Source organism: Porites lutea, chromosome 7, assembly GCF_958299795.1.
Source record: "Porites lutea chromosome 7, jaPorLute2.1, whole genome shotgun sequence".
NCBI lineage: Eukaryota > Metazoa > Cnidaria > Anthozoa > Scleractinia > Poritidae > Porites > Porites lutea.
In genome coordinates this window covers 26,835,750-26,846,590 of record NC_133207.1, presented here as the reverse complement: position 1 = coordinate 26,846,590, position 10,841 = coordinate 26,835,750, and the positions used below count along the sequence as shown (strand labels likewise).

General features: G+C 41.7%; 1 protein-coding gene across 1 annotated transcript in view; it reads right to left on the bottom strand.

Annotated features, from left to right (window-relative positions):
• Positions 1 to 6,142: 6,142 nt before the first annotated feature.
• The window catches only part of LOC140942766 (usherin-like), a 39,798-nt gene continuing 35,099 nt past the window's right edge, over positions 6,143 to 10,841 (bottom strand). Inside the window, exons 33-37 of the mRNA XM_073391755.1 lie at positions 10,261 to 10,460; positions 9,241 to 9,510; positions 7,951 to 8,213; positions 7,390 to 7,581; positions 6,143 to 6,815 (exon numbers count right to left, since the gene is read on the bottom strand). Of these exons, the coding sequence (XP_073247856.1) occupies positions 6,720 to 6,815; positions 7,390 to 7,581; positions 7,951 to 8,213; positions 9,241 to 9,510; positions 10,261 to 10,460 (1,021 nt within the window). The 3' untranslated portion in view covers positions 6,143 to 6,719. The remainder of the gene's footprint in view (positions 6,816 to 7,389; positions 7,582 to 7,950; positions 8,214 to 9,240; positions 9,511 to 10,260; positions 10,461 to 10,841) is intronic.

The window sequence follows — 10,841 nt, the reverse complement described above, 5'->3', positions numbered from 1 at the left end:
TTTTCACAGACAGACAGTGTTTTAAATTCCATTGTCAATGAACATAAAAAAGATCTATTGGAAACGTGCTAGCAACTTACCAGAAAATGAGGTTTCTCTCCTCTGGGAAATGGATACTTTATTATGCAAACTTTTCTGTTGTCGGACACCAACAAATAGATTGTTATGTATAATACATAAACTTGAACTTGAACTTGAGAAAAAAAACGCTTGTAATATCTGGCTTTTAAAAACGTTCGTATTGTCTCAAAAGAGAGTCGTTTGAAAACTACTCGTTTCATTAGAACCTTTAGCACGCAAATTTGCTCCCCACTCCCCATCTCCTTTTCCGTGAAAATAAAGTAACCTACACCGTAGTTTTTAGGGAGTTATTATAACTCCAAAAATGGAGTAAAAATTTTAGGTACACGATAACCCCTTTTTTGGGGTTATTTTAACTCCTAATTTAACTCCGAATTTGGGGTCATTTTTACTCCTGAAAAAGATGTTCTTTTTACTCCCAGTCTGGAGTTAAAATCACTCCGAAATGGGGTTACTTGTACTCCTTACATGGGTTGTTTTTACTCTTTTTGGAGTTAATTTAACTCTGAAAGTGGAGTAAAAATTTTAGGTACAGGATAACTCCTTTTTTGGGGTTATTTTAACTCCTCAATATCTGGGGTCACTTTTACTCCTGAAAAAGAGTTCTTTAAACTCCTTTTTGGAGTTAAAATAGCTCCACGAAAAATAACTCCACTTTAAGGAGTTAAATTAGCCCCACTAGTTGAGTTATTATAACTCCTTGAAAATTACAGTGTACAGTCAAACTTAGCTTTAATACGGACACCTCATTATTACGGACAGTTTGCTTTATCTCTGTGGAAAGTAAGCCCTTTCAGTTTCTCTAAATTCAACCCGCTTTAAAAAACAGACACCCCGTTAAGATAGGGACACTTTCTATGTCCCCCTCAGTGTCCATATTAACTTGGTTTGACTGTGCTTGTCTTTCAAAGGGCTTTTATTTTGTACGGTGAAAATCGCGTCAAGTTTGAAAATATTAACGCTAGGAAGAGACGTCTCCTTGTAGGCAGTTTCCTGACGTGTAAATAATTTATGATATATTTGCCCTTGGGACTGATATATATGAAATTAGTCTGTGTCACTTAATCATGTTCTTTCAAACTTTATTGAGCCGCGCTCCCTTGCATATAATTTTGTCAAATGTTGGCCAATTATCCTAATGTTGAATTCTAAAGGACTCTATCCATAGATGTTTTAACGTCCGCGTAGTTGTCCAGTGGACGTCACAAAAATGTACTAAAAAGTGCAGACCTGTTTTTTACTCAAGAAACAATTGTTTTTCATTTATCGGTCAAATCGAAGCTTCAAAATCTTCCCCCGGTCATACCCCGCTCTTCTGACTCCTTTGCCGTCCCGGGGAGGAGGCAATTTGATCATCAGTTTTCCAAGGGGTGGTGAATTTGAACCGTAGCCTCGATTTCATGTGACATGTGGCGGTGCTCTGCACGAAGCTGGTGGACACGCTTTGGAAACTAGCAGCTAGATACAGGAATTACACCGACCTGTGATTGGAAGACAAAAATAGCATTTCAGTTGCGATGACGTAACTCGCAGTTTGCCACGTTAGCGTTTGAATATAGTTTTCATATGATAAAGACATATTACATCTCTCTGAGACAAATTTTAACTTTATGTTTTTATTTTGCGTTTCCAGGTTTTTTTTATTGCAAGACGGTCGATAAGAACAGACGTTTCGCAGTGCTCATCATGCTGTCAGTACCAACTAATAATTGCTTAGTAAATCGCTCCTTTCTTTTGCATGGAGACAAGACAAGCGTAGCCCACCAATGCATTTGCCAGACGCCGAGGAAGTCTACTTTTTTCCAGGAAAGAACTAATGGTCAGCAGTCATCCTCACACGAGACTGTTAGTCAAATGAAGGAAGCTGTAATATCATTTCCTCGACGCTTGGTTGTTTATAACAATGCCATTGATGTCCAGAAATATTCGCCACACCCGATGGAAAGTGATGACTGGAAGTGTCTTACACACCATTCCTACTCAACAACGATCAGTGGTGGACAACCTCTTGATAAGCTAGAGCAGACAAGTACAAAAGGCAAGACTGGCTGCTTCGATCAGAAGATAAGAAAAGAAGCTCCAAAGGCTCATTTAGACGAAAGATGTAAAATAACAGAAAATCCTGCATATCATATTATTTATGTACCTTGTCTGAAAAAAATTGTTGACAGCCCATCTGTCCAGGGCGGACCTCAAACATCGGATTGTTTCAAGCCTCAAGAAAAGGTGAAAGCTGAAATCTACAAGACTTGCCAAAACGGTTTCTTTCCAGTAAGGCAAACGGAATTCATCTCAGAGAACGAGGTAATTCTCTTGAAACCAAGTGGTTATCATACTCAGAGAGGTTTGCCCGTGCCTATGGGCAACCACGATCATTCAACGCACGGAATTCAATCATCTCAAGTGGAAAAACGTACCCCTCAAACTTTACACGATGATGGGGAGTTAAAGCGTCATTTTGCAGGATCCACTTGGCCTCGTACTTCTCCATTGGTAAATAAAAACTTTGTTGAGCCCATGACAAATTATATTCGTGCACCGGCGGTGGTACATGTCGATTCCATCGAGAATTGCCTTAGAGAAATTGCTAATTCACCTCAACAAAAGTCAGAATCAATTCAACAAAAAAGGTATCATCCAACAAGTGCTATTGCTGAAAGCAAGAGCAGACCAAAATTTTTTTCCTCGAGTCATCCTCCGTATGGAAACAGCTTCTCTATTCAACGGCAAATACAGGGGCCAGATGTTCCAGTTGTCCAACACCACATGCTTACTGCTACAGCTTTCCAAGGTGTCCAGGAGCTCAATCCGAAAGCCAACCCACATACCTGTCCCCCCGGAAAGCCCTTTGAATCTGCTAGACGTACAAAATGTGCTTCTCCTGATCGCATTTTTGAAGATTTGCCAGTTCGTTGTCCAGCTGCTTCTACTGGTGGAGGTCTCCATCAAAAAGCCAACTCTACGGTCATTCCCACACCTTGTGTTGCTTTTCCATCTGCTAGTTATGCACGTTACCGTGATAAAAAGGAAATGAGTAGTGTTTACACCTTCTATGCTGAATCGAACACTATACAGAAAGAGCAGCAGAATGCCCATTCAATCGATCTTTCTTTCAAGGGTGATGGTTGTTCTCAGCCTACCGACCTTGCCCCTCAGACAAGTGCCTGTGGATGTTCTGCCCAGAGTCAAACTAACGAATCAGAAAAAGTGACGATATGTTCTGCTCTGCGCCTCCCCCACCCTAATTCAGGAAGGGGTTATAGTCCACCCCTGGGAAGTGAGAAAAGATGTGATGTGACGCACCTCGATTTCCATGAGCCGCAACTCCTGTATCATCCAAAACCAGCTCCTCTGCTACTTGATTTTGCACGAGGTCAAGCACATACTCAATTGCCGTCAGTGCGCCATCTTAACCACGTTAACGTTCAAGCCCTTCAGACGTCTAACCTTCACGACGAACCAAAGAATACTCGTTTGCCTTCAGAATCTTGCGGGATAAACCAAAGCCAATACTCTGCTTTTCATAGCGGGTTTCATCAACAGCAGCCAAATAAAAGCCGACAAGATCTTGCTTCACTTGGAAATCACTCGCAAGCCCTCTTAAACCATCAAATGTGTAAGCAAACTAGCGCAGATAACACCTGTGAGTCCATAAACCCTCCCTGTTCGAGTGACGTAATGAGAAGAACGCCCAGTTTCTTCAGGGTTGACAGACCGAGTCCCTCAGCAATGAAACGCATTCCGGATAAATTCAACGATTCGTTAAAAATGGAAGTGCCGAGCAGCTACATTTCTGCTGACTCGAAGCCTCAGGATCCTCCTGAACTCCAAGAAGAGCAAAGGAGTATTTCCCCCGAAGAACAAGAGAGATGTCAGCTGAAAAACAAAGTAGAACAATCCCCAGAATTGACGAAGCAATCTCATAACAACACCTGTCCTGAGGACACAGTCACCAGACTCATCACATTCGTGGTTGGTTTGGAGACTGAAATGCTATCACCGAAGAAAAAGGGAAATCCACCAAGCCCGAGTGTAAATCTAATGCAAACTGTCTCTTGGCCGCAGGCTACAGTAAAACCTCCTAGCGGAAAACTTTTGGATTCTTCAGCCACTGATTGTGAGGATTCTGTGGACATGATTCGCCTGGAGAGAGTATACTACTCTGCTCATCCCCAATCACCATCATCTCGAGAAAACAATCGCCCAACCTTGTCTTCCGCACCCCACCTTTTGTTCAACGAGAGTGAGCTTCCTGTCAATGGGCAACTGAATAGGAGTGAGTGGCGCTTGAGAGAAGTTAGCACAGTAGAAGGCAAGGCCGGTAAAAAGACGAAAAGATCCCATACTAACCCCACTTTCCTAACGCCTAATCCTCGCAAACGAAAAGGACTTGTCGGAGACGAAAAGAGAGATGAAAGACGCGGGACAAAATTAAGGAGGCCAGTCCGGGAAACAGTGAAGATGATACTAGAAAAGAAGAGGTATGCTAGAAGGTGGTCCGGAGACTGAACAACATTAATTGATGAGAAATCGAATCTTAAGTGACAAACGTGCCTGAAGAGAAAAACGTCACAATCTCGGATTATGATTTTTTCAGAGTTAAGAGTGCAAATAATGAATAGAAATTGTTTTTGCAGCGTGTTGCCATGACTGAGTGTAACCCACTTATACGTGTAATTAGTGTCAGAACTCAAGGCATGCATAATTGACTTTTATAATCATTTCTGACAGTGTGAGATCAAATTAAAGCCGTGAAGTGCGAATATCAACTGAGAGGACTCAGAGTCATCCTTCCCTGTCAAACTGTTCATTTCTTGTCATTTTTCTGAGAAGCGGATGGCAGTTCAAATGAAACTCGTGAAGGTATTCATCCGACTAGAAATAGATCAAATAAATTAAGAGTGTTTTAAACTCAGCCTAAGAAAGTTACTTATATAGTTTGCGGTTCGATTCCCATCAGCCATCAGGAGATTGCAGTTCAAATCAGAAGTTCGTGAAGAAATTCATCCGACTAGAAATAAATCAGATGAATTTAGGGTGTTCATTTAACACAGCCAAAGAGATCTACCAATATAGTTTGTAGTTTCGATTCCTATCCGTACTTTTCAAAAGTAAAAACGATAAAAGAGACAGGAGCCGTTTAAAGGCGCATGCAAAGTCATTATGTCGTGTTCCCCTTCCCTTGGTTAAGGGTGGAGATCAATTACCCCCCCTCCCGCAGAACTCCCCCCATTTTTGTAAAAGAGGACTGGCAGGCTTCGAAAATGTCAACTATATTAACTGGATTTCTTTGGCTATGTTTTAAAAAATCTCTCCTATCTCTTGAATTCAGCTGAAAGGAAGAGAGAATGATCATTCTCTCTTGCTGAAAGCTACCAAGCAGTTGCTTTCCTATGTACCGGTGAGCAAACGTTTTCGAAATTTGGGGTTTCAGTTTGCGCATTAACGTGTGAGCAATTCTTTGATCCAGAGCCCCATTTAATCAGTAACCGCTCTGCTGGTCTAAAAACATGAAGACCTTGGAAGAACACACGTTGACGCATGACAGGCGCAGGTAACTTTGTTTTGCGCAATGGTAGTCCAATTGCTCTAACCCAGACCCAACGCAGGCCTAACACGCGGACATAATGAAACATGTTTTAACCCTTTTTTAAGTCCCAATGGTGACCAACTTCAATTTCCTCCTAACGATATGCATACAATGTCAAGAGATTAGGTTATAAGAATTAATAAAATGATCACCAGAGAGAAAACGCTTTGATTTTTTATCAAATTCTCTCAACGCATTCTTTAAGGAAATGTATAGAGATCAGTTTGGAGAATTTGCAAGTGGATATTGGGGCTTCAAGGGTTAATATAAGCATTGCCTCTGTAGAGCTCTCCTAAGAGGAGAGGGCGGCTGTACGTAGGCTACCAAAATTGAAAATGGTTTATTTATATGCGGTTTTGCTGGATAAACTCCCTTGGAATGAAAAACCTTCACTAACTTGGCCAAAATAGGTGATTAAATTTGTAATCAGGGTATTAAGGTTTCAACAAAAGGAAGAAAGGTGTATTGTTGTAGTACAAATATATTTTAATATGAATAGCTTGGATTTTTTTAAAAAAGATTTACATGCTTGCGTTTGTTTATTCAAAATTAAGCCGCTTTTAATCAAAAATAAAATAAAATGAAAATAAAAATAAGATAACTCTTGCATTCGTTCATTACAATTTCCTTCAAGAACAAGCCTTGCTTGCAGGATATCGCAAATTATTCATTCTCGTAGGGCTATCTACAAATAATACAAAGCAATTATCGTAACATTCTGCTCAAACAGGTCAATTATTCGCTCAACCGTGATTCTACTGTTCACGCACGATATGTGTGTAATATTGTCACATGGTTCCGTGTGTCCAGGACTTAACACTTCGCAAAATTAAAGCCACTGCCAGTCAATTTTAAAAAAGCAAAACAAAACTATAATACATCAAAAGTATTTGAAAAATGGTTCTATATATTTTCACACATCACACTTTCTCATAACTGCGAGAGAGAAAAATTTTATAACAAAAGGTACATTGGTTAGAAGAATACTCATATAACAAAATATACAATTTGGCTTTAACTTATAACAACAGTTACTAGAAAATTAATATTATAAATGTGTATCTGTGAAGTATTGCTCCCGCTTGAATGTCTGGTAAGGAGTACCTGGCTCGCTGTCTGAGTAGTCGAGTTTTTCATCGTCGTACTACGAACAAAAGAATTAAATTAGTGACAGAAATATACGGAAACGTCTTCAAACACATTGTGGATCAGTGAAATGTTGCAAACTTCCCAAAGAAGCCCCGGGGTTACATTTTCAAAGGCCTTCCTTGAGGAACATACAAAGGCGAGCTTGATAGAAGGGAAATTTGCGTTTCAAAATCAGCTGGGTTTCAAGGGAAGGGAAGTAAGTCGCAGCAAGCAATATTTAATGAGCAAATGATAATATTGAGGGTCGGGACTTCAGACACAACCGTGAAATTAGAATACATTTTTTATCATTAAGAGGATGAGGGGAAAATGGCCAGTGGCAAGATGAATGTTGCCTGGGCTAGGGTGGATGTCTACGGTAGGTTTATCATAAAAAATACTGCCCGAAGACGAACTGTCTTGGAAATCACTTCCCCCTCCGTCCCTCATCAGTTTGAAACTTTATTTCCCGTGCATTTTACCAGATTACAGGGTTTTTTTTGGCTTTACAACGCTTTACAGATTTGTGCAGTATTTTTTTTTGACAAAAATACATTACTGGAGTAGAAGGCCGGGAAAGAGTTTCTTACCAGTCCAGAATCCCTGTCCCTGCTGTAGGTCTTGAGGTATCCATCCCAGTCCTGACTTCCATCCAGAGGGACCTTGTGTCCACTGCCAGAGCGGTAAGAGCAATACTGTTCATTCAATCTGTTGAGACGCTCTGTGCTATCATACAAGGCGGTGGTACTGCTATAGTACGGCATTGGCATCGGCTGCATGTCCTGATTGATGATGAAGAAAATTTAAAAAAACTATTGTTCAATGGTTGTTTTCACGTTTAATAAATTGTACTCCTGGATGCATTCTGCTTGTTTTCCTTGCTGAAAAAAGAGATTAGTGTCCAGATGGACAGATCTATATTACTAGTTTCTTATCTGATTATTGAACACTGCACCTTAGTTAAATATTTTATCAGAAACACTCCCATTCCAATTTTGATCCGACATGCATGTGACTCGTCACGTAACTCGTGAGCAAGTACGCATATCCTGTCTTTTTCAATGTTCGTCTTCGCGGGTAATGAGATCACCAGCGGCTGATTGTACTTTTGGGGCAGCGCTACCACGTTAAACAAAACAAAAAGAACTTACAATCATGCTTCCGTTCTTCCTGTCACTGGACGTGTAAAGACTGGACATTGACGGGGGCCTGGACCTGAGTTTAGTGCGTGGAGGCAAAGGCTCTCGATCACGCACGTAAACCGTTCTATTTCCGCTTGTTCGCCACAGGCAAAGCGCTAACAGGATAAACAGGATCAAGATGGCTACCAGCGCCATGACAGCTATGAACCACGCGCTACTATACCACTCTTCTGAATCAGTGCGTGGCGCTGTAGTTCCCGGTGCGACTTCACCTGAAAACGGTCAGGAAGAAACTCACATTACTGTTTGACCTATGGGTCCGCTCATTCGAAAAAAGAAACACACGAAAAGAATCTATAAATCCTTTTCATCGGAACTTTGGGGACAGCCGAATGACTCTTTTTCCCCAAGAATACCACGTTAGGCAAAGATACGAATACCAAAAGCAATTTTACACGAAAAAGGATTTTGTAGGAATTATAAATCTATTAATAGTATGGAGAGGAGAAGTCGTTACGTCACGTTGTCACGGTAGCGAAGCATGGTCCTGTAGATATGGCAGAAAAAAAACACGAAAAAATTGACATGTATGACTTTCCGGTGCATTATTGCACTAAAAAACAAAACGGTAGCCCATACTTTTCTTCCGTTGTTCGACAATGCAAATGGCCGTCTTTGTCAAGAAAGATTGTTCAGAACCACAATTTTTGCTGTAATCTCACCCGGGCTGGTTAAGCCTGCAAAGAGGCGCTGATATCCTTTTCCGGGGCCCCCAATGGACTCAATGCATAAAAAACAAAACGGTAGACCATACTTTTCTTCCGTTGTTCGACAATGCAAATGGCCGTCTCTGTCAAGAAGGATTGTTCAGATCCACAATTTTTGCTGTAATCTCACCCGGCCTGGCTAAGCCTGCAAAGCAGCGCTGATATCCTTTTCCGGGGCCCTCAATGACCTCAATGCATTACCAGAAGTGCGTTTCGAATTTTTCTTCAACCTGACTAATCATAGTCTCCCTCGCAGCCGTTTTTGGGATGTCACGCAACGCTCGTGTGACATCCAAAAAACGGCTGCGGGGGAGACTAGACTATGGGGCGTACTCAAATTCTGTACACTAGTGGGTACCCAGAACCAGGATTTCGGCTGACTCGCTGACAGACTTAACAAAAGGCTTAGTTTCGTCGATAACACGGGCTAGACTCAATTCTTTTGATCTCCACTTCACCCTTCACGACTTGATTTTAATTAGGGACGACTCCTAACACAGTCGATCAAGTGTAACGCCTCACTGGTACTTACCTTGTATTTGCACTGTACCACTAGGAGGCGATGTCACGGTGATCTTTCTCCCCTGGACTAAAGTGGTGGCTTTAGCTATGTAAGTGTATTCTCCAACATTTCTAGTTCCCAGGTTTCTCTTGTTCTGCGGCCCCTCATAAGTTAGTAGCCCGTTTTCCAACAACTCATAAGTATCCAATGGACCGTTGAGGATGAAGGACTCGCTCCAGTCCACGGCTACCTGGAACCCGCTCACATTCACTCGTGGTCTTACATTCGTGACTATGGGAGCTGGAGAGAATCGTGTAGAGTGTGAGCGACGTAAAATCAAATGAGCAGATCAGAATTCAAAAATACACCGTAAACGGCCCCTTAGGAGCCCTGAACTTTTTAATCTTTGTAACGGGTTTGAGGAGGGCTTACAAACCTGTTTACTGGTAGATGGGCTTATTACTGTGTTCAGGGCGGAATTACGAAATGAGCATGCGCGAACCTTTAGCCCAAGCTTGAAAACAATGGCAAGCTTTTAAATGTTTTCCCGCAAAACAAATAAAAGCGGCAGTTTTCGGTACATGTAGCCCCTCGTGGTTGGACAAAATCTCTCACCGCCTTTTCAACCAATCATTACCCTGACTACCTCACTCACTCGCGTTCCCACATTTGGACCAAATACATAAATTTGTTTCGAATTCTGATTTGCTCATTTGATGTTAGGGGCATGTTGAGAACTATAACCCTGGAAAAACTCCCTTGGGACAGTGATACAGTATTCATATATATTTTTTAAATTTGTGGGTGCCCTCATTAAACAGTTCTCCCTCCCCCGACCCTACACCATACTGACACCGTAAAACTGTGAACCATGTTGACACTCGGGAAAACAACTTTGTTTGTGGAGTGCGGGAGGGCTTGGGCATGTGTGACTAGAGCAAAGCCCCACAAATGCAAATAAATTTACCAAAAGACTTTTGTCCATGATTGAGGCAATTACTTCGATTTAGCTTGGCGACACTCATATAAGTAGCTGAGCTATCACCATACCTGATGCTTGGGTCCTGACGGCCTGCTCATTTGACAGACTTGAGTAAAGTGTGTTATAAACACGTATCCTGAAGTTATACATAGTGTAAGGAGACAGGTCTCGCACTACATGCCGCCGTAACAGACCTACATTTGTGCCACTCACAGGTAAGCCTGTAGGACAGCCAATAGCACAGGACTCATGATACAGGACCTCGTACCTGTAAATAAGCAATGAAATAAGTATACTGTTGGGCTTCGGCCTCGCTCCTCGTCGCCCTCGCGCGTGCCCTGGAGCAACTGTCACTTCAAAGAAAAATAAGAGACTGCTCGCAGTCTAATACAGTCGAACCTCCCGTAAGCGACCACTAAAGATGCAAAGATTGAGTGGTCGCTTACGAGAAGTGGTCGTTTAAAAGAATCGAACCACAGGACGCCTTTTCCGAGCCGAGGTTCAAGCACATCTACTTTACTTTACTCTATTGCATGCTCAATCAATCAACAATCAACAACTTTATGTAAGTGTCTAGTCTTCTAGCTTGCCGTCAGGCCTACTAATCGGGGACACTACTTAAATAACTTATTAATAAAACAATATGTCT